This window comes from Vulpes lagopus, chromosome 11, assembly GCF_018345385.1.
Source record: "Vulpes lagopus strain Blue_001 chromosome 11, ASM1834538v1, whole genome shotgun sequence".
Lineage (NCBI taxonomy): Eukaryota > Metazoa > Chordata > Mammalia > Carnivora > Canidae > Vulpes > Vulpes lagopus.
Window position 1 is genome coordinate 28,885,123 of NC_054834.1, and position 22,170 is coordinate 28,907,292.

General features: G+C 61.0%; 3 protein-coding genes across 4 annotated transcripts in view; 2 read left to right on the forward strand and 1 right to left on the reverse strand.

Annotated features, from left to right (window-relative positions):
• The window catches only part of LOC121471526 (nitric oxide synthase 1 adaptor protein), a 265,854-nt gene extending 259,434 nt beyond the window's left edge, over positions 1-6,420 (forward strand). The window contains exons 9-10 of the mRNA XM_041722342.1: positions 2,074-2,125; positions 3,044-6,420. Coding sequence (XP_041578276.1) covers positions 2,074-2,125; positions 3,044-3,438 — 447 coding nt within the window. The 3' untranslated portion in view covers positions 3,439-6,420. The remainder of the gene's footprint in view (positions 1-2,073; positions 2,126-3,043) is intronic.
• C11H1orf226 (chromosome 11 C1orf226 homolog) lies at positions 3,069-20,216 on the forward strand. Of its 2 annotated transcripts, none has more exons than XM_041773719.1 (3): positions 3,069-3,196; positions 15,967-16,264; positions 16,898-20,216. In XM_041773719.1, the coding sequence occupies exons 2-3, from the start codon at positions 15,978-15,980 to the stop codon at positions 17,364-17,366; spliced, it is 756 nt and encodes a 251-aa protein (XP_041629653.1). In that variant the 5' UTR covers positions 3,069-3,196; positions 15,967-15,977; the 3' UTR covers positions 17,367-20,216. The 2 variants fall into 2 exon arrangements, with proteins under 2 accessions (XP_041629653.1, XP_041629652.1); XM_041773718.1 differs by lacking the exon at positions 3,069-3,196 and adding an exon at positions 10,137-13,140.
• Positions 6,566-11,340, reverse strand: SPATA46 (spermatogenesis associated 46). Its single transcript, XM_041773720.1, has 2 exons — positions 11,238-11,340; positions 6,566-10,179 (listed from the first exon to the last, which is right to left on the reverse strand). The coding sequence occupies exons 1-2, from the start codon at positions 11,338-11,340 to the stop codon at positions 9,443-9,445; spliced, it is 840 nt and encodes a 279-aa protein (XP_041629654.1). The 3' UTR covers positions 6,566-9,442.
• Positions 20,217-22,170: the final 1,954 nt, after the last annotated feature.

The window sequence follows — 22,170 nt, forward strand, 5'->3', positions numbered from 1 at the left end:
CTCCCCTCCAAACTCCCTCCTCCCCTCCAAACTCCCTCCTCCCCTCCAAACTCCCTCCTCCCCTCCAAACTCCCTCCTCCCCTCCAAACTCCCTCCTCCCCTCCAAACTCCCTCCTCCCCTCCAAACTCCCTCCTCCCCTCCAAACTCCCTCCTCCCCTCCAAACTCCCTCCTCCCAAGAAGAGAAAGTCTTTCAAGCCACCCACCATCTGATAGCCAGATCAAAATATTGTTGCTTCTTTCCCTCTTCTCATCGCTGTCTAGATCTTTCCTTAGTTGATAGGAGGCAGCAAATGAGGCTGATTTCTAAACCGGAATGTCCGCTGTATCCTTAGCAGCACCTTACGGAGGACAGATTTACTTGAGATTCCCTCGGCATCCTCCCCTGGGGGCAAGACGGGCCCGACCTTAGGAGCCACTAATGGAAAGTGGCAACTAATCTCATTAGTGGCTCCCACTTAGAAGCAGAGCCAACTGCAAGGTCAGGTCCTCAAATCTGCCAGGAGGGAAGCAGCTGCTGCATCCGAGAGCGAGCGAGATTCTCCAAGCGCTGGCGGCTGGAAGGGGCGGACGCTGGGTTTGGCAGGTCCCTCGGCCAGAGGACGGGGCCGCTACGGGCTCTTACTCCCCGATAAAGCGTGCATGTCTTGGGAGCAAACTGCTCCTTGGAAATCCAGAGCATTTGTCTGAGCAAAGAGTCAGCTAGCTGCTGCTCTGAGCCCTCTCTTTCCTCCCTCCCCGACTCGCCCCAGTCACCCTGCCTCTTTGTCCACACCGGATTTTTGGTCTAAGGAAACCCTCTTTCCCACAGGCTGCCTTGGTCCAGGCCAACTTCATTAGCTCTCTTTTTTCAAGGACCTCCTAAAACCCTAAAACCCTCGACAGAGACCCCTGTACCCACCACTTAGCGCCAGAATCGCATATGCGTGAACACGGTCGGTGCCCTGTGACTCCGTTTCTTCAGGCTGGGTTCCTGATAGAATCACGCCCCATCTCCCCCCGTGTTTTCTCTCTGTACCCAATATTCGCACCAAGAACAGACCCCCTCCCCCCGGGGCCCCCAGCACATTGGGTCCTCCCCTCCAAACTCCCTCCTCCCCTCCAAACTCCCTCCTCCCCTCCAAACTCCCTCCTCCCCTCCAAACTCCCTCCTCCCCTCCAAACTCCCTCCTCCCCTCCAAACTCCCTCCTCCCCTCCAAACTCCCTCCTCCCCTCCAAACTCCCTCCTCCCCTCCAAACTCCCTCCTCCCCTCCAAACTCCCTCCTCCCCTCCAAACTCCCTCCTCCCCTCCAAACTCCCTCCTCCCCTCCAAACTCCCTCCTCCCCTCCAAACTCCCTCCTCCCCTCCAAACTCCCTCCTCCCCTCCAAACTCCCTCCTCCCCTCCAAACTCCCTCCTCCCCTCCAAACTCCCTCCTCCCCTCCAAACTCCCTCCTCCCCTCCAAACTCCCTCCTCCCCTCCAAACTCCCTCCTCCCCTCCAAACTCCCTCCTCCCCTCCAAACTCCCTCCTCCCCTCCAAACTCCCTCCTCCCCTCCAAACTCCCTCCTCCCCTCCAAACTCCCTCCTCCCCTCCAAACTCCCTCCTCCCCTCCAAACTCCCTCCTCCCCTCCAAACTCCCTCCTCCCCTCCAAACTCCCTCCTCCCCTCCAAACTCCCTCCTCCCCTCCAAACTCCCTCCTCCCCTCCAAACTCCCTCCTCCCCTCCAAACTCCCTCCTCCCCTCCAAACTCCCTCCTCCCCTCCAAACTCCCTCCTCCCCTCCAAACTCCCTCCTCCCCTCCAAACTCCCTCCTCCCCTCCAAACTCCCTCCTCCCCTCCAAACTCCCTCCTCCCCTCCAAACTCCCTCCTCCCCTCCAAACTCCCTCCTCCCCTCCAAACTCCCTCCTCCCCTCCAAACTCCCTCCTCCCCTCCAAACTCCCTCCTCCCCTCCAAACTCCCTCCTCCCCTCCAAACTCCCTCCTCCCCTCCAAACTCCCTCCTCCCCTCCAAACTCCCTCCTCCCCTCCAAACTCCCTCCTCCCCTCCAAACTCCCTCCTCCCCTCCAAACTCCCTCCTCCCCTCCAGATCGCTGGAGCAGTCGTGTACTTAGCAGAGAAGGCAGAAAAGACCTGGCCGGGTAGTGCTGAGATGCCCGGCTGCCTCTGGGCTGGACTGGAAGGCCCTAGAAGGCAGCGCATCTGCACGCCTTCCTCCCGATGGTCTGTGGCCTGCAAGCATGCTCTAAATGTGTGCCGGCTGTGGACCAGTGCAAAGCCACTGGCCACCTACCATGCCAGAAACCGGGACAGAGCTTCGTAGACATGACCTCACCTGGTCCCTGCAGCAGGAGAGGTTGCTGTGCCCATCCTCCATGCCAGACAGACTCCCAAGCAGGTGAAGTCGCTGGCTCGAGGTTATGGGACCAGCCAGGTGTGGAGCCAAGATTCAAACCCAGGTCTGATTGCAAAACGGATGTTTTTCCTACGAGACCAGTAGTTCCCTCAGGCTGTCCCCTGGCTCTTTTCTAAGACATGAATATTCTCAAGTACAGCCCAGAGAGGGTCCCGATCAGTGGGGTCCGGCCAGGGCTGGGCTCTTGCTAACACAGCACAGAGGCTCAGATTGGGAGCAGCTGCTGCACTGGCGGCACTGGAAGCCCGTCTAGGGGTCTCTGTGGACGGAGACCCTGCTCTCCCCCCTTGGTGTGTCCTCCTCTGTATGTCACCCACACCCCACCCCTGGCAGGCAAGCGTCCCCTCCTCCTCCCTGTTCCTCTCCCCTTCCCCTCCCCTTCCCCTCCCCTTCCCCTCCCCTTCCCCTCTTCCTCCCCCTCTTCCTCCCCCTCCCCTTCCCTCCTCCCCTTCCTCCTCCCTCTCCCCTCCTCCCTTTCACCATCCTCCCCCCTCCAAACTCCCTCCTCCCCTCCAAACTCCCTCCTCCCTTTCCCCCTCTGTCCTCCCTCCCTCCCCTTCTCCCCCCTCCTTCTTCCTCCCCCCCCCTCCCCAGCCCCCCTCTCCTCGCTGACCTGCCTGCCCTGCTCTCCCCCCGCCCCCAGTGGGCTCCCAGGACAGCCTGCTGGAGATCACCTTCCGCTCTGGAGGCCTGCCGGTGCTCTGCGACCCCGCGACCCCGCAGCCGGAGGACCTGCCATCGCCGCCCCCGGGTGCTGGGCTGAGTGAGCTGGCCCACCCTGCCGGCAGCCCCCTAGGTAGGCGCGACTGCCTGGTGAAGCTGGAGTGCTTCCGCTTCTTGCCGCCGCCCGCGGGCCCGCTGCTGGGGGGCCTGGAGCTCCTCAAGTTCCGCGAGTCGGGCATCGCCTCAGAGTACGAGTCCAACACGGACGAGAGCGAGGAGCGCGACTCGTGGTCCCAGGAGGAGCTGCCGCGCCTGCTGAACGTCCTGCAGAGGCAGGAGCTGGGCGACAGCCTGGACGACGAGATCGCCGTGTAGGGTGCTGCGGGGTGCAGCCGGGGTGCAGCCAGGATGCAGTCAGGGTGCTGCGGGGTGCAGCCGGGCTGCCGCGGGGTGCATCTGGGGTGCAGCCAGGGTGCTGCGGGGTGCAGCCGGGCACACTGCCGAGGATGCCATGTGGCGGAGGGCAGTGAGGACCCGGGAGGACGAGCCATGTGGGCTCCAGCCTGGGGCCCCGGAGGGCCTGCGGCTTCAGGAAAGGATTAGGATTTGGCTGTGGGGGTCCAGTGGGGGAGAACTGGGACTCCTGGAGGTGAATGGACCCCTCCCTCCTGCTTGTGACTTCGGGGGGAGGGCAGGCCTTCCAGGGCCCCTGGCTCGGTGAGAGGGTCCCTCCTGAGGACCACCAGGCTGCCAAGGACCTGCTGCCCGTGGGCTGCTTCCTCAGGCTCCTCTGCTCTGCACCTCCTGGGATACCCGGTAACCCCGTCCCGCCCCATCTCCAGGTCTGCCAGTGAAGGGAAGCCATCAGGAACCTTCTCAGGTCCTGGGTGTCTGGATATCGATGATGCTACCGGTTGCCTAACCCTCCCTTGACCTTACAAAAGGAGTTCCTTCTCTAGGCCGTGGTGGTGATAGAGGCTGGATGCTCTGGGCGGGAAGAGACGGGATGGTGCTTTCAGCGGGAGCGTGGAGTTGGGATGTGTCACGTCTGGTAAGCTTTCGGAGGAATTGAATCTGGACGTTTCTCCAGGTGGATGTTAAGGGTTGCTTCGGAGGGGGACGGGGAGCTGAAGGTCGTTCAGGCCTGTGCTGGGAAAGCCGTCAGGGGCGGCCCCTTGGCGGCCACACGCACTTAAGTCTGGTTCTCAGTGTGGAAGGCCTGCCCCCCTCCTGCCTGCAAGCCCAGCTCATCCTCCTGGAGGCTGGGAAGCTGCCCTCTCCTCTGTTGTGTTGCCTCGGGGGCTGTGCCAGCTGAGGCTCTCATAGGACCTTCCCCTCCTGACCTCTCAACCCGTCCCCTTCCCCCGGGCAGCAGTGGTCAGTTTTTACTGCAAAAAAACAAACAAAACACCAAACATAGGCTGGTAGCTGAGACTTTTTCCACTCTTCAGAATCACTGCCACTTCGGTCAGGGTCCACGGCCGTGTCCCCCCCCCCGTGACCCGTCTCTGGGTGCGTGCCTCGAGCACACCTTGTGAAAAGTGCCACGTGCAATTCTCTCGTCTCTGACCACCCGAACCTTGTCTGGGGGGGGGGGGGGTCCCCCCCGGTACCGCGGGCTGACTGTGGTGGGGAGCCCAAGCTCCTTTTTGCCACAGTTAGGCCACGAGTGGCTGTTAGTGGATTGAAAGATCGCCTCGAGAGAGAGCTGAGTCACAGCTGGGGTCCCGTGTTCGGGAAGTGAGTCTTTTGCCCGGGAGGACAAGCTACAGACCTGGACAGACGGCAGTGTTCTTGGTGGGTTAGTGGGTAAGGATGGGGTTACCCAAACCACAGCGGTCTCCAGCCCTGACTTTGCTTTATGATCCGTGTAAATGGAAGCGTAGCCCTTTTCTTAAGCAGCTGGATTTCTTCGAGACTAGAAAGTCCAAATGCAAGGAAATACATAGCTTTACGGCAGCCGTCCTCGGCGCGCCAGGGTCCCGGCAGGAAGAGGATGCGGTGTGTCCGTGTGTGCGTGCATGTGTACGTATATGCTTGTTTGCCCGTGTGAGGGAGGGAAGGTGTGTACATGCGCATGGGCCTGCGAGAAGAGGATGTGGAGACAGAGAAGAGAATGTGAATCTTCGGGGCGTCTGAACGACAGCAGAGTTGTGTTCTTTTCCTAACGTGTATTTAGTTGGAGAGGGGGGTGGTTTCTTTTGCTGTGTCCTCTCGTTAACCACCGGAGGGAAGTAGGGCCAGATGCCCGAGGAGGAACCAGGAAGGTGAGAGCCACCGATGAAGGGGGGGTGTCGGGGATCTGGTGGGGCCAAGCCTAGCCAGCTTCCCAAACCCTCCCCTGGGTGCGGCCTCTCAGAGCCGTAGGATGTGGAGCATTCCGGGGAGCAGAGGGTCTGGCTTCTGGAAGCCTCTGCGTGTAGGCGGGAGTGGAGGGTGGAGCCAGAGGCCAGCAGGTGGGTCTGTGGAATGTGGCGGGAGAGGGCTTGGGGAGCGGGTGGGGGATGGTTTCCGAAGGGTCTAGAGAAGCTTGCAAAGCGGGAGAAGGGGGGTTTAGGAGAGGGCTTCAAGAATTTGAAGAGGCGAGTCGTGTGGACCACTGATTCGGGACCTTTGCCCTCGGATTCTCCATGGGGGTCTCCACCTGCCTCAACCCCAGCCTCCCCCCCGCCCAGAGGGGGCCTTCCCCGGATCACTAGTTTGCGTGTCGGCATCATCCCCAGCGGGACCCAAAGCATTGCGCGCCGGGGTGTGGAGAAGGGAGACAGGATGGATCTGGGGGCCTTGACGGGTCAGCGGCCACTGGGGAGGAAAGAGAACATCGCAGACCTGATTTCCCAGCGACGTCATCCTCTCCTCCTCCCTCCTTGCTTCTCGCTCTGCTCACTCAACTCCTGCTTCCTCTTTTTCATCCTGCTGCTCTGCCCTGTGCAGAGGACAAGTGGACACCAGCGGGGCGCCCGCCTCAGCCTCAGCCTGCCCCGGGGGGCCGGTGGACTCCCGGGCCCGTGAGGCCCCCCAGGTGCAGGGCCAGCAAGGACAGACGGACTGCACACTGGGATGAAAACGATACTCCTTATATCCCTGCTTCTCTCCGTGCTTCTGTAAAGCCCCCACCTGGCTTCCCCTCTCCTGGCGGCTCCTATTCGGGACTTGTGTTCCTTTAATTTCCCCTCTGCCCACCGCCTCCTCCCACCCTGCCGACCCTGAGCCCTCTACTTCTACAACTGTTGTGTCATTAACTCTGTTGGTTCAACTCTCTGGGAAAAGATTCTGTTCATGTTAAGTGCACTTACTCCCTGGATGTTGTCACTAGTCTAGTGGCTTTTGCTAAATAAACCTTTCTTATTTCTAAAAGCTTTTCCATGGTCTCTTCTTGCTTCTTCTATCCCACCTGCTCCCTGACTTGCCCTCACCTCTGCCCCGCTTCCCCAGCCAGCGGCCATCAGCTCTGCGAAGCACAGTTCTCGGGGGTGGGGTTGAGGAAACAGAGGGGAGGAAGGCGGCGCCTCCACCTGCCAGGTGCCTAGAGCAGCCTTGCCAATCGGGCGATCCCGTGGTCCTGCCCCCAGACATGGTTTTACTTCCCCAGGGGACACTCGACAGTGTCTGGAGACATTCTTGGTTTGTCCCAACCAGGGGAAGGATGCTTTTGATATTAGTGGGTAGGAGCCAGGGATGTGGCTAAGCCATCCCACGATGCACAGGACAGCATCCGCCCCTGCCCCACAACGGAGAACCTTCCAGCCCCAAATGTCAGTAGTGCCACGGCTCTCAAGTACGGAGCTTGTACCCACCGTTCCGGATTCTCCCTACCCCGGGTCTTTCCCAACTGCAGACACCTCTGGCCAATGAGCAAGTTTGTGATGCTCGGAAAAGTGCAACGTCATAGATGTTTTCAGATACAACCGAAATCGTCTAGATGGTAAAAATTTCCCTGACCCCTTGACTAAATATCTGAAATACATGCAATAGGTCGGCTTCCGAACGGGCCTATTCCAGAAACGCCCATCCTCCTCCCCACCCCTGCCCGCAAGCATCATGGTGCCTTTGCTGCAGCTCTGCAGAAGAGCCCTGGCTGGCGGGCTCTTGGCTTTCCCGTCGGGGTGGGGGGTGGGGGGATTGCAGGGGAGGAGGCATGCTGGCGAGGGAAGGGCGTCCGAGAAACAGAAGCCCAGGACCTCGGAAAGCCGACCTCACGGAAATGGGGTTACTTTCGCCCAAACTTTGAGCCCTTTTGAAGGCAGAGGGTTTGTTGGGCCTGACGCTTACTGGGTCAGGCCCAGCCAGGTGTGCAGGAGGGTGGGAGGGTCCGGTCAACCCTGAGCCTTTTTCTCACCGAGGGATGGGACCAAGCCTCATCTTCTCACCTGTAAGATGCACATGAAGCTCTCACATGAAGCTCTCACGAGGACTAAGTGAGGTTGCATTTTACGAGCACCCAGCAGAGCGCCTGGCCGTGGCTCAGGGCACCAGAGAGCTCACCTCCCAATTGATGCGGGGCTGGGGGCTGGGGCGGAGGCCGGGGGACCCGTGTGGTCCCTGAACTTGCAGGTGGTGTGTTTTCTGTGCGCTCGAACTCTAGTCCAAACTCTGCCCTGACCGAGTTCCTGGGGGGTCTCAATGATGCTGTCAAAGGTGTGAAAGGCAGAGAGCACCTGTCCTCACACTGAACTCATCATGCACCTGCTGTGGCCCCTACGCTCAGTCCTGGCTCTCGGATGGCTTTCTGTCGTCTTTTTTTTTTTTTTTTTTTAATGGGCTCTGAGCCTGTGATACAAATGACCTGGGGAAGGGAGTGTGGGCTGGCAGACCGGGGCGGGGGGGGGCGGGGGGAGGAGGCTGGGCAGGAGCCAGTTCCTCTCCTGATTCTCCCACGGGCCAAGGGAAGGCCCTGAGGCCCCCATGGGAGCCCCTCCTTGTACTCCCTCGATACACATGCAAAGTGATGCATGTCACCGGAGGTCTTCAAGGGCTTTGGTGGCTTTTCCATTTGGGGAGACGGAAAGTCAGAGCGAGGACTCCTGTGCTCCCTCCCCTGGGGGGTCCAGGGAGTGACATCAGGGCTACCTAGAGAGTCCACCCACCCCTGCACAGACAGGCCAGGACCTTGGAGCCCATCATTCCAGGACACTCTGAGACCCTGGCTGGGTCGGGAGAGGGTGGGGGGAGAACGGGTGGGGAATATTCTCACGGCCTGGGGTATCCTGGGATTTGAGCCCAGCCTCTCCCAAAAGAACCACAAATGATATTTTAGCCGGACAGGGATAAGTAGAAGCAGCTCTGCTAAACCAGAAGGCAGAGGACTTACTATGGGACCCCTGGCGGGACGACAGGGAGATCCTCCACCCCAACCTGCTGGCCAGCCAGCGGGGGGAGGGTTGGTGCCAGGGCTCCCAATAGGAGATGCCCCACTGCGTGAGAGGGCCCACGGGGTTGGGGGGGGGGGACACTAGACTAAAAATATAAAAACAGACCATTAAGCATTCAGCTTTTTTTTTTTAACCACATAATGGGTAAGACAGCATCCCTGATGCTCACCTGTGCTTCTGGGTGGGCATGGGTAGTGAGGCTTCTCAGAAGTGGGGTGAATGTCGGGCTGCCTGCTGGAGCCTTACTAGGTAACGGGAAGCAGTGCTTACACGCGTTTACCTGCCTATTTCGACAGGACAACACGGCCAGGTAAAAGTGCCCCTGGGCCGGAGCAGGTGGGTCGTGTTTGGGCCTGTGTGCCCCTTCCGGGGGAGGGGTTGTGGTGCACGTGGTGGGGACTGGCCTGGCCACAGCCATGGGCCCCCCTTCTGCAGGGGCCCGTGGTCCTGCCCGCCCTCCCCTGGGGAGATCTAACCCCCAAGGAGCTTTCCCGCTGCGCAGAGATGCTGCCCGGGGAATGCTCACTCCCTTCCCCTTTGCCAGCTCTCCCTCAAGGTGTGGTGTCGCCCCTTGAGCTGCCCAGGACCCCTGGGAAGGCCGGTCAGAGCACAGACTGCGGGGCTGCCCCCAGAGCTCCCAACACGGCGACTCTGAGGTCTGAGATTCCGTTGCTAACAAACGGGCGGGGGATACTGACGCCGCTGAGCTGGGCGCCCCCACTTTGGAAGCCCCCCCCCATGGAGGATGTTCTCGAACTCAAGCAGGGAGAGGGACAGGGGAGGCCGGAGGGCCGGGCGGCTGGGCCTGGGGTTGCCTAGCAACCGCCAGCCAAAGGGGCAGGGGATGGGACCCCGGGGACCGGGCAGGGACCACGGGGGCTGGGGTGACCTCAGACTTGACAGCGGCTGTGACTAACTTTGGTTTATTGATGTCTCTCTGGAGAAGGCTCCACCCCGTTTCCCTGAGGGGTCCGCGACAAGGCAGCCGCCCCAGCCCCCCGGCGGGGCTACTTGAGAGCCTGGCAGCTGCCCGAGGACAGCCTGTCCCCCAGCCGGGCCTTCTGCTCCTTGCCCCAGAGGGTTTTGAGCTTGCGGTAGTACACCTTGCAGCTGAAGCCCTCCCTGAAGCCCCCCTTTATGTGACTCTTGAGGGAGTGCAGAGTGGGGTACATGCGGCAGCAGGCCGCGCACTTGTAGCCACTCTGCTGGGCCGGGTGCCACTTGGAGGCCGTGAGGATGTCCTGGGATGTGATGTGGTCGGCCGGGTCCAGGCCGTGCCTGGATTTCTGGCTGGCCTCTCGGGGGCAGGTGTTCTCTGGGGAGGAAGAGGACGAGCAGATGCTCTCAGCCAGGTCCTCGGGGCTGCAGCTGTCGCCCCTGCCCTCGTCCCGCTGCACCTCTGCGAAGCTGTAGGCCTCCAGGTGGCTCTCCTGGTCTGTGCAGACGAAGTAGCTGTAAGGGGAGAACCAGGGCCGGTAGATGGTGCAGTTCCGCCTCAGCTGCTCCCCGTTCTGGGAGTCCCCCAAAATGCAGTCTGCGGAGGAAAGGGTTGGGTGTGAGCGTGGGGCAGCCCCTGGCCCCCCAGCTTCTCCCACGTGCCCCCCGCCCCCCGGGGCAAAGGAGGCCTCACCTGGAGAGGAGAGCGTGTTCTGTACCCCGTGCCGGAGCACACTGCCGTGGTACCGGGCTGGGAGGGCCTGAGCCGCGCTGGACGCCTCGGGGGTTGGTGCGCTCTTTGCAGTGTCTGGGTTATGGAAGAAACGCTCCGGTGAGCCGAGCGCGGTTGGGGGTCCTCTTCTTAGCGCCCCCCCTCCCCGTCCACGCCAACATACCTACAGGCTCTACCTTGGGACTTTGTGACCATGCAAAGCCGAAGAACAGAGCCTCTTTTGCATACAGATAAGCAGAACTATTCTGGATGGTGAGCCGGGGAGTTCCGGGGGGCATTCGCCCAGCGGTCTGGGGGGATTCTCTCCAAGGGAGACTTTCAGAGGCGGACCACATGACCCCTTTCTGCCGGGCCCATCCTTCCCTTGACCTTCCTGCCGCTTGCTCTGTGTGTGTGTGTCTGTCTGTCTGCCTGCATTCCAGCCTCTGGGGTCCATGGGAGGGAGTCTAGTCATGGACCACGCAGCTACGTTCCGTGGCCCCTTGGGGGATGAGGGGCCAGTTTCTCCCATTGAAACGTCTCCCACCCAGAGCCAGCGAGCGTTCAGGGGACCCTAGCTGCGTGCAACACCCCGATGACTGCTAATGCTTGACAGCCAGCTTGCTTCAGACCCCAGGGCAGTGCCAGCGCCGAGCTTGGCAAATGACTGTGTGAGGGTCCCCTGTGTGGGCACATGTGTGTTCAGGAGAGCCGGCTCCTCCACAGAGCGGCCTCCTCAAGCTCTAATGTGTACACTTCTCCAGAAACCAGCTGGCAGTCTTATTACACATGTAGGTTCTGGTTGGGCAGGTCCGAGGGGGTGCAGGTCAGGGGCAGCCCGAGATCCTGCATTTTAACGGGCTCCCAGGGGATGCCCGCACCTGCCCTACATAGACAGCCACCCGAAAGTCTAGAGTGGAGGGGGGGGGCTTGATAGCAAGTGTTTTTCCCCCGTCCTTCCCTTGCCAGAAGTGAATAATGCACTAGGAACTACTTACCATGAACACAGCATTTTGAAAAATTATTTTCTCCCCATGTGTAATTTGACTTTCTCACTAAATCATAGTCCTGCAACGTGATCTCGTAGAGTACGCAATTAAAAGCCTTCCAAAAAAACCCCACACTTTTGTGGCCCTAGTGGCACCAGTGTTTACCTGGCAAGCTGGTGGCACGTGAGGACATAATGTCAGGAAAAGCGCTCAGGGCTGAGGAGGAGATTCGAGGTCCAGAAATGCTGAGGAGTGAGAAGTTCTCCATGTTCTGACTACCGTAGGGTGTGGAGATCGCACATCGGCTCCCAAGAGGCTGGTTTGGGTTGTCCAGACGAACATTCTGAGCGCAGCTGACATCACAAGGTCACAGGATTCCACTCGCTGGCCAGGCCATCCCTTTTGCAAAGACGGATGGAGTCTCTTAAACTTTGTAAAGATTTTTTTTTTCCAACTTGTCCTTTTCCTCATTGGAATACCCAGCGAGGAGGGAGCATGTGGCCGAGGCGTGACGGCGATGTAACCCGCTGACCCCGCCCCATTGATCTTTGCTGTCATTTTTATGTCCTTGCCATCATTCCCCCCACCCCCACTCTGGGGATCCCTGTCCTCCTGGAATAAACGTCTTGCATTGCTTCACCTTCATCCGCCTACCCTCTGCCATCATCAGATGGTTTTGTTCTTTCTGTTTTTTAAAAGCTTGGGGTGTAATTTTCACATTTTCTTTGGAAATCGTTGCAAAGTCACAAAAAGTCGCAGCGCTAAAATTCATACAGAGAACACCCCTGCGTTCTGCATCCCGGCTTTCCTCTCGTTAACATCTTACCCCATTTGCTTTAGCGTTTCCCTCCGTCTGCCCCATACGTCGTTTTCTGAGCCATTCGAAGGTAAGTTGCAGGCGTCATGTCCCTTTGTGCTAAATGACTTCAGTGAGTTCTTCCTAAGAGTAGGGACCCGATAATGTTTTAAATGGTCGGTGCTATTTTTTAGCAAATGACTAAAACACACAAATGGGGAGCTCACCCTGCACCATTTTGCTCCTTAGACGCCGTTTGCTGGGGAGACTGAACGCCAGAGCGGCAAGACTGCCTCTTGTCTCTGCTTGGCTTCTGTCCTGTGACGCCCTAGCACCCTAGGAGGGCTGCGGAGCAAAGGTGAAAGGTGACCGTGCCACTCTGGAGCGAGGTCCTGCTCTAGATCATCGCGACACGTGCACACTGGGCACCTAGGGCACCTGGGATCTCAATGCGTGTGTGCTTGTGCTGCGTGGGAAGAGGTGGCCTGGCCCGCCTCTTGCAGCCTGTGGATGCGTGAGTGACGGGCTGCGTGTGAGAGCCCAGCGTCGTCCTCCTGTTGGTGTTCGAGATCCACAGTATGGAGAACCTCATCCCCTTGTGGGCCTCCCCCCGAGCCTGGTTTGGAAGCTTAGAATGAGCTGGAATGTAACTGACACCGTGGACGTTGACGGTACTGGGACTTGATTCGGCCCTTGTGGTGCAGAGAAAGACCATGGGGTCCTGGGGGTTGGAGAGCCCCCGCCCTGCCGTTGGCCCTGCACAGTTAGGCCACCCCCCTTTCCACCCCCCGCCGCCATGGTTTCCTATTTTGTTAAGCTAGTTGGAATGGGGGGACGTCTTCCTGCTCTAAAACCTGGTGATTTTTGTGCTTAACCGGGACAAGATAGTAATGAGCGATGCACGCGGGTTTAGGAAGATTTTGTATTTCCCCCCTGCCGGGGGTCATTAAATTCTTCCCACTGCCAGCTGTTCAGATTTCCTCTAGCGGGGCCTCAAGATATCGGGGGAACACCTGGGAAGCTGTGTCGGCGCCTGCTTGTTGAGTTTTTTAAAAGCATGACTCTTTGGGTCTAGTTATTGAAAAGTTCATGGGAACCTGGTTGTCCGGGGTTGGTTCTATTCTTGGGAACCAGGCTTCTGTCTTGCATGTCGTTGTTGCTGGTGGCCCAGGCAGGAGGTGACACTCCTCAAGTGGTCAGTCACTACATAAAATGTCTTTCTCTCTCTCTCGTTTGTTTTCCACCTGCTTTCCGAGCCCCTTTCTCGGACAGGTAAGAGACCGTCTTTCTTACGGATGACTAAACGGCACAGATGCTTTGCTCTGCTTGGATGTGTGCATGTCGGGGGTGCTGCTGGGCGGGCCACCCGGTGGGGATGTCATCGTTTTTCCTCCCATCATCGCCACCGTGTTCTGAACCACCACTTCTCTAGTGCAAGGGGCAGAGTGGGGGGGCCATGAGTACCATGAGCCGGGAAGGGGCCCGGGGCACCTGCTTCAGGTGAGGAGGTGAAGAGAGACGAGCAAGCTGCTCCCGGACTGACCTCGGGAGACGGGGCTATGAGGGGCTTTTGTAAATGGAAAAAGGCTTGGGGACCCTTTCTCTACACCGTCTGCCCCTAACGTGGTCAAAGCTTGACGCTTTTTAGCATTTCTATGAAGCCGAGCCAACGTATTGAAAGCTGCCTCTCGTGCCGGCCCTGTGCTGAGCGCTGCAGAAAGTAAAAATCTCCGGAGATGCTGCATCCCCCCCTAGGAGCTCACCGTTTAATTATCTAGACGAGGTGTGTTTGCCCAGAAGACTGAGGGACTCGTAACGGGAGCCTAGGCCGGGCTAGCTTTAAATTACACGAGACTAAAAAAATAGTAATAAATAAATTACGTGAGACTAAAAAAAGAATAATAATAAATAAATAAATTACGTGAGACTAAAAAAATAATAATAAATTATGTGAGACTAAAAAAATAATAATAATAAATAAATAAATTACGTGAGACTTCAGCCTGTACGTTCTGAAGGACAGAGCGCAGGACCCCGGGGAATCTACTGTGGTGTGTAATGCAGACGTTACTTCTGTTTATTAGAATACGTTTTCAAAATAAGAGGAGCTCACAATTTACCAGTCACTTAGGTGTTTTTGGTGCTTACACCCTCCGGATCAAGCACGTCTGCGCTGCAGATCCACCTTCAACCAATAAGGAGACCCCCGTGGAAGTATCTGAGCCAGGAAGCAGTGCGGGACCTGCCCTTGCCCCAGTGAACCTCCTTTTGAACATTTGCCCTCGTTTCATGGTGGCCCAAATAATTGCCAGTCTGGGGGGAAAAAAGATTTTAAATGCTTTCGTTTCCGAGGGCCTCTCTGCAGCTTCACAGATTTTTATGATCAAAGAGCAACCGGAAGGAATACGGGATGTAGATGGGGTGGGTATGCAGAAGCAGGCTCTTGGGAAAGTGAGGAGCCGGGGACCCCGCTGTGGGCCGGGCTGGAACTCCCGCTAGCCTGGTGTGGCCGCACCTGTGCCCTCCCTAGCACGGCCCCCCGGCTGAGGCACGTTCCCCAGACCCGCAGCCCTGTGTGGGGTGGTGCAGCCACTCTCCCCACAGCTTCCTGCCCCAGCCTAAAGCCTCTCTAGCTAGTTGATGCAGAAGGGATCTGTGGAAACCACAGCAAAGGGAAATGCCCCCCACCCCCCCGGGCCCGGGGCTCGGCAATGCAGGGTGGAGACAGCTACTCTGTGCAAAGCCCAGCGGAAGCAGCAGCAGCCCTCCAACCCCCCTCCCCCTTGGGAAGGCTCAGCGTGACCAGGCACCCGGTGGTGTGGGCTGTGGACAGAGAACAGGTGGCGACGAGCGTGACCTCTCCTTCCCCCAGACTGACGGACTATCGGGGATGGTTGGTAGGGACAGACACCTCACGCGTGCTCCCAAGGCCCCAGCGTGGAGCTGGCTGCTTCCGGGACTGAGCCTGACCTCCAGGTTCCAGGTGGTGGAGGGTACCCCCCCTCCCGCCCCCCGTGCCGGTGTGTGGACGGTGCAGTGTCGAGCCCTCTGCTCCAGTCGTTCCAGTTAGGGACCTTGGAGCTGTGGTCTCGGCCTCCACCATCCTCCATCTGCCAGATGGGGTCTGGAGGGTCAAGTCAGGATGTTTCGTGAGCACCTACTGTATACCAGCCCCAGGCTAGCTGTGAGAGATACGAAGGTGAATGCGACATGGCCTTCGCCCTGCCAGTGTAGACAACCCAGCGGGTCTACCTGCGGCCCCTTTAGCCTTTCACATGGAAGATCCCAAGAGAAGGGCCGTTGGGGAGGCGCGTTTATGCAGCCGCTCTGCGATCCTGGGCAGACATCCCAGTAGTGGAAGGGGTGAGAGGACCGGAGTTCTCGTTCAGCCCACCCGTAATCGGCCCGTGACCCCAGGCCAGGCAGGCACTTCTTACTCTGAGCCCCACCTTCCTCGTGGGTAAATAGGATTCCTCCCATGGCCCATCTCCTAGGGTGTCACCACGGCGATTTCAGGTGCCTCCTGCTCCCTTGGCACCCAGTTCATACGGATTCAGTGTGAGCGGGCCCTGAGCCCCTGATTAGCGGCTCTCGGCCACAGCAGCCCCTCCTCCCGCAGAGAAAACATGCGCTCCAAGTGGCCTCCAGTGGGGAGCGTCCAGCCCCAGCCTCATACTCGTCTTGCCCCCCTTCCCCAGCTTCTGTCCCAGGGCTGGGGACAGCTCAGTGGTGGTCACGGCAGTGCACACACACGGTGGGTCACTCCTTCACCGTTCTGTCCTCGGGGTGTGGTTACCCCAGGTGAAGGGATTAAGCCCTGAGTCAAGGAGGCAGGTGTAGAGGGAGAACGGGGTTTATGGCTAGAGCTGGCCACCCGTTCCGGGAGGCGGGGGTGCGGCACAGAACCCAAACTCCCGGTCCCACTGCCCATCCAGGTGGGGAAACCAGATTGGACAGGTCAGGACTGTCCCTGCTGCTTTCTGGATGCTCGTCCAAGGCCTGGGGCAGTGACCGGGGCGGGGTGGGGTGGGGGTGTGTGAGGGGCGGACGCAGAGGGACTTGCCCGGCTCACCGCATCGCCTTCCCCTCTGCTTGCAGTGGACCACGGCATGTTCGAGAACCTGAACGCGGCCCACGCTCCCAGGCTGCAGCCCGGCTGCTCCTTCCCCCACCCGTCCAGGCTGGTGGCTGCCCCGGGGCCCGTGGAGCCCGGCGGGCCAGGGCCCCGGGTGGGTGGCAGCCAGCACCTCAGGAACCTGGGCAGAGCCGTGGGGGCCAGAGTTAACGACTTCCTGCGGAGGAAGGAGCCCTCGGGCCTGGACGGGGCAGGCACCATGGAGATCAACAGGACGGCGGGGGCCCGGTTGGCCGGCGGGGCTGCGGGGGACGAGGACAGGTGAGCGCGGCGGGTGTGCTCGGGGAGCTTGGGGATGCACTGGGGCTGGTCACCAGCTGCCACCCTATCCCCGCGGCCCCCCGGCTCGCCCACCTGACCCCTGGGGCCATCGGGTGGTTTTTTTCGTTTGCACAGAACCAGCTTTGGAAGGGGTGACGTGGGGAGCTTCGGGTGACGAGGTTCCCACTGGGCAGAGCTGGATTTGAACCCAGGCATTGCCCGAAGCTCCCCCAGGTGGATTCCAACACCCAGCCACACCCCCGGGCCTCTGCACCGCGGGTGGTAGTGGAGGACGGTGGGGGTCCGGGGGGCCGCGAGGGGCAGGGGAGGGAAAAGCCTGCCTTGTTTTAAACACCTACCGTGCCCTGGGCCGGCAGGGTCCTCCTCGGGGCCCCCTGCAGAGCTTCTGATGTGACGCAGCCCCCAGGGGGCCCAGAGGCAGCACTTTGCTGCTGTCACACTGAGCAGGGTGGGTAGGGGGTGCCAGGCCAAAGCCAGCAATGCTCCAACTGTCACGACCCACACCCCAAACTGAGGAGGAAAGGAAAGCGCTGGCCGGTGGGGAGCCGTCGTGCAGCAGCTGGGGTGTCACCGTCCCTAAAGTGCACCTGCCCCTGGTCCTCGACCCCACAGGTGCGCCCAACAAGACGCATTCCCTCGGCTGGATCCTCCGCCTCCCACCGCCAGGAAGCGAACCCCGCGGGCCCTGAAGACCACGCAAGACATGCTCATCTCGTCGCAGCCCGTCCTGAGCAGTCTGGAGTATGGGACCGAGCTGGCTCCTGGGCAGCCCCGGGATACGCTGCCCGCCGCCCCGCCAGAGGCCCCCGTGGAAACGGCGGGTGGGGGCGAGGCCCTGCCCAATGGAGAGGTTTCACTGTCGGTGCCCGACCTCATCCACCAGGACAGCCAGGAGGAGCCCAGGCTGAAGACGACCGAGTGCAGGAGGGCCTCCTCCCCAGGGCTCCTCGAGAGTAACGGCCTCAAACTCAGCCTGAGCCCCCTCCACCTAGCCGAGCCCCCGGGGGCCGGTGCTCCTCGGGCACGGACCTCCAGCCTTGACAATGAGGGCCCCCACCCAGACCTGCTCTCCTTTGAGTAGAGCCTCTTCTTCCCGCCGAGCACCCCCTCCCCGCTGCCGACTGGTCCCTGGGACCCCTCGGTCCTGCCCCGCCCTGCCCGACCTTTGCCCCCTTATGCAGAGATGAGCAGAGAGCCATCCTCCCTGTGCGCAGGTCCATTGCTTCTGACCCGGGTTGGGGGATCCGCTGGCCGGGGAGTGGTGGGTTTGGCTGATGATGGGCCCAGACCTGGAAAGCCGCGCACCCTAAGAGCAGCCTGAGAGCAGCCCGGCCACCGTCCCTCTTGGCCCCAAGGCCGCGGAGGCCCCGGGTTGTCGCCTTGTCTCTGTCCTTCGGGTGTGGGCTGGAGGAGATGCCAGGCCGGAGACCCGGAGGCAGCTTGTTGCCAGGGCTTCCCGGGGTTCTTCCCTTCTGGCCAGTGTGGGGGACACGCCGAGCCCCGCAGGAGCAGGGTACAAAGCCAGGCACCGAGGAGGTGAGGGGCTGCGGGGGAACATTGATAGGATCGGCCACCTGTGGGCTCCCCACGCAGAAGGGAAGCCAGGGCGCCCCTTGGTGCGCGCAGACAGGGCTGGGCAGGCCCCGGAGGCAGCCGCGGAGCAGAGTACAATCTCGCTGGGGGGATACGATCTCGCTGGGGGGGTGGGGGGGAGCTGGCCCCCAGAGAACCCTGAGCAGAAGTCATGGAGGAAGCAGGATGAAAACAGAGCTGCCACTGGGGGTCAGAGCAGCTTTCAGGGACCTCCCCACCCCCTGCAGTGATGCAGATCTGGGGCCCGGGGGTGATAAGAGCCAGGGCTGATGTGACGAATGCGAGGCTGGAGTGTGCCAGGAGCCGTGGGCAAGTGACCTCTCAGGAAGTCGCCAGGGTCTCCCTTAGGGGGGCCTCCGCCCTGCCTTCTCCTCGCCCCGATGCTGCACGGTCTTCCCTGCACCCCTGCCTTTGGGATCCATGTCAGGACCTGAGCGGAGCATCTGACCCCGGCGGCTTCTTGCCCTCCTGGGTTAACCCACTTTTATGTTCCTCTCTCCCACCAGGGGTCCTGTCGTGCTGTCTTCCTGTGGCCGGGAGACCCTGTCGGGGGGTGATCCCAACCCTGGGGGCCTTTGCAGCAAGAAGAAAGCATCCCTTTTGTTGAACAGGGTGGCTGGCGCCCCGGGAGAAGGCCGGCGCGGCACATCAAGCCGTGGCCGGCTGCTGGGCCATCTTGCTCACGGGCTTCCTGCAGCCTCTCTTGTCCATCAGTCGGCTCCCCTGACCCCGACCCTTCCCGCTGCATCCCACCCCCGACCTTTGCCGTGTGACATCTCCACGCTAGGTCCCACAGACCGGGGAGCCTGGTGGAGGGTGGGTGGGATCTTCAGGGTGCCAGCCGCCTGCCCCACCCTCCTGCGCCTGCAGCCACTCCACCTCGCCCACCTCGCCCCATCCGCCCCATCCGCCCCGTCCTGCAGCCTGTCTTCCGTTGCTCCCGAAAGCAAGGCTCCTGCACGTGCCCACAGCAAGGCCTTGCATCCCTTCCCCAGGAGAGGCTGTGCTTGCCAGGCACCCTGCAGGCTGGGGCGCAGTGGGCAGGGCAGTCACTGAAGGTCTAGGTCCCGCCTGACCTCAAGGGCACGAGGACCACAGGATATCCCACCCCGGGGCTCAGTTCCTGGGACTGGCGTCTGGGATCTCATGAGTTCCCCACGGGGCTTGGAGTGTCGCACCGCACGCAGAGCTGGGGGTGGGGGCCGAGAATCTGAAGCTGTAGCCAGGAGCTGGTGGGGTTCCCCGTGAGCTCCGGTGCTGGAAGCCCGGTTCCTGTCTCTGGCTGGACATCGAGCAGAGCCTTGCCCTCCAGGGCTGCTCCCCCCGAGCTCAGGGTGGCCCCGGCCAGGTGATGCGGGGAGCTTGCACACGGCCCGCGGGCCCAGGCTGGCTTTGCGCCCTGCCCTCCGCGCCGCATCCAGCCACTGCTGAGGTCCCGGCCCTCAGACTAAGGGTCATCACGGGGGCCCCAGGCAGTCCCAGGCCCGTGGCTGGGGTGACGCTGGAGTGCCTCAGACGGTGTCTGACACCACACGGGGCCTGCGGGACCCTGCTGCAGCCTCTGACCTCTGCATGATCTCCCTGCTGCCAGCATCCTCCGTAGGGGGTGATGCTCCCCCCCACCCCAGCCCAGGGGAGTGGGGCTCAAGCTGAAGTCTGGTGCTAGATGCTGCGGAGGCTGATAGCACATAGTGGATGCAGCTAGATGCTGCGGGTAGCGGATAGCGCCTGGAGCGGGGCTGAGCATGTGTCCCTGCCCCGCGGCAGCGACGACCACCTCGGGCCAGTTGTCTGTCCTGCCCCCCCCCGCCTGGCCTCTGGTGTTTGCCACCACGGCTTGACCTCCCTGGGGTCACAGGGCAGCAGCCCCCGCCCCCCGTTCACGCACCCACCCCCCTCACACTGAGCCCAGCATCTCCGGGGGCTTGGCCTCTGGGTGGCCCAGTCAACACGAGCAGGCTAAGGAGAAGCGAGGTCCCTGCCTCCTGGATCTACGTGAAGCAGCTGGGAGCACGGAGTCTGTTCTCTCCCCATTACCCCCAAGCCCGCTGGAACCCCATAGGCAGCGCGTAGCTTCCCCTGATGAGTCGCAAGTGAGCTTCCAGAACCTGCCAGGGGGCAGGCGCGTCCCCCTGCAGGAGCCAGAGGCACCTGTGTCACATATGTGGGCAGCGCGGAGACAAACCCGCATCTGATCGACTTTGAAGGAATGGACGGGTTGGCCCCAGTCTGGGAGAGGAAGAGGATGGATCGGAGCATTTTCTAGAGATTTTATATTTATATTGTTAGTAGTGTTCTGGTAGAGGGAAGCCGCGGAATAAAACGATCCGGTTTGGTTCTTGCCGGCTTGGTTTCTCCTGACCGACGGGAAGTGACTCGTTGGGTGGAGGGCGTCGGCACGCTGGGTTTGGAGTGGGGAAGCGTGAGGTGGGTGGGCACTGCCCGCGGACCCCCACCGGAGGCCCCTGGGGGAACTGATCTCGGGTTGTGCCTTCATTTGTCCCCCTAAGCAGCCGGCTCCCCACTGTGTGTCCCTCTTCCAGCCTGACCTGTGGCTGTTTCAGGGGCTGCGTGACGTCAGCCTCCTCCTCCTCGGGAGGAAACTCAAGTGGGCCACTGGATGGAACTCGAGGCAGCGACTCACCCTGGGTCTGGCATCCTCTTCCACCCCTGGGCACACAGGCCGCCTCCAGAGGGACAGGAGCTGCTGATGGAGGTGCCCCCCCACCCCTGCACCCCACACACTGCAGCAACCCTGACGCTTGCTTGTTGAGAGTGTGTGGCTTGGAGGCCAGGTCGGCATCGAGCCCGGGGACTCAGGCTGAGAATCCGCCAGGCCTCTGAGCACCTTAAAAGGGAGGAAGTTGGGATCCCCAGGTGGCTTAGTGGTTGAGCGCCTGCCTTCAGCCCAGGTCATGACCCCAGAGTCCCGGGATCGAGTCCTGCATCGGGCTCCCTGTATGGAGCCTGCTTGTCTCTCTGCCTGTGTCTCTGCCTCTCTCTCTCTGTCTCATGAATAAATAGCATCTTTTAAAAAGGGGGGAAGAAGTGGAGAAGAGAGGGACGGAGCAGAGAAAGGCCTTCACGCTGTCCACAGACGCTGCCTGCGTTTTTAAAGGGGGGGGAAGGATGCAGCCTTTCTGCCCAGCGCGGCCCTTTGCCACCGTGACCATGCCCGGGCGGTGGATTCGCAGTTGTGCAGGTACGGTCCCGGGCCCCATGTCGGGAAGGTCTCGGGCAGGAGGCTGCAGCCTTTTCTGCGTGGAACTCGCCTATGGGTTCCTCGACGCGGTGCAAGAAGACGCGGGTGCCCAAGAGTCACCCGCTGGCTCTGCAGCGGGGCTTGCTACGCTGTCTGGGAAGGCGGGAGGGACGCCCAACCCGGTCCAATGCATCCGTGCCCGGGGGGCAGGGGGGCACTGAAAGTACAGCAGCCCCTGCCCCCCGCCCGCAGGCCCCAGCGCCCCTTGTTCAGGCCCCGCTCCCCAGGGGGTGGCTCCAGAGGCTTCTGCAGGCACGAAGTGTGAAAGGCCTTTCATGCGCCTTTTCCACTGTTGCGCACAGGAGTTACTTGGAGTGACAGGCGGGCGGGGAAAGTCACGAAGCCCACGAGGGTTTTTTGAGGCAGCGTAAAGGTGGATGTGCCTCTGGGACCTTGCTGCTGTTCTCCAGGCTGAGCTGATGGTCCGGAAAGCACGACGCCAGGATGCATTTGTCCAGACGACCTGTCGAAGCCCCGGCGTGAGCCGAGTGCCGCTGGTGCGCAGGGTGACGCGGTGGGAAGGGGATGCCTGGTTCTCTGTCCCCGTGTCACAGTGGCAGGGGGTGAGGATGCCTGGGAGCCTGGCCTGAGCCGCTCCCAGGCCCCCTGAGCAGGGCATCGAGCTACAGCAGAGGCTCCTGAGGGGGCCAGCGAATTTCACCCACAACGGGTCTTCCCCGGGGCCTGATCTCACCGCAAGTGCCGACCAAAGCCACCAGAGCAGCGGTCACCGGGAGGCCACCTCGCCGTTCCCAGCGGCGGCCCAGCCCGGCCGGTCTCCAGGACTAAAGGAATGAGCTGGTCCAGGGCTGCGCCTCAGATGCTGCTCCGGCCTCCGAGAATTCCTGCTTGTTCAACTTGCTCGCAGGCCCTGGGGCTCCTTTCAGGCCAGCGAATCCTGTGTGCTTTGACTCGGGGTCCCATCCACACCCCCCCCATCCCGTCTCTACCACCGCCGAGCTTTCCAGTCCAGCTGGCAGCCGCCACCGACTCGGCGACGGTTCATCTTTGTGATTTGGGAGCTCTGCTC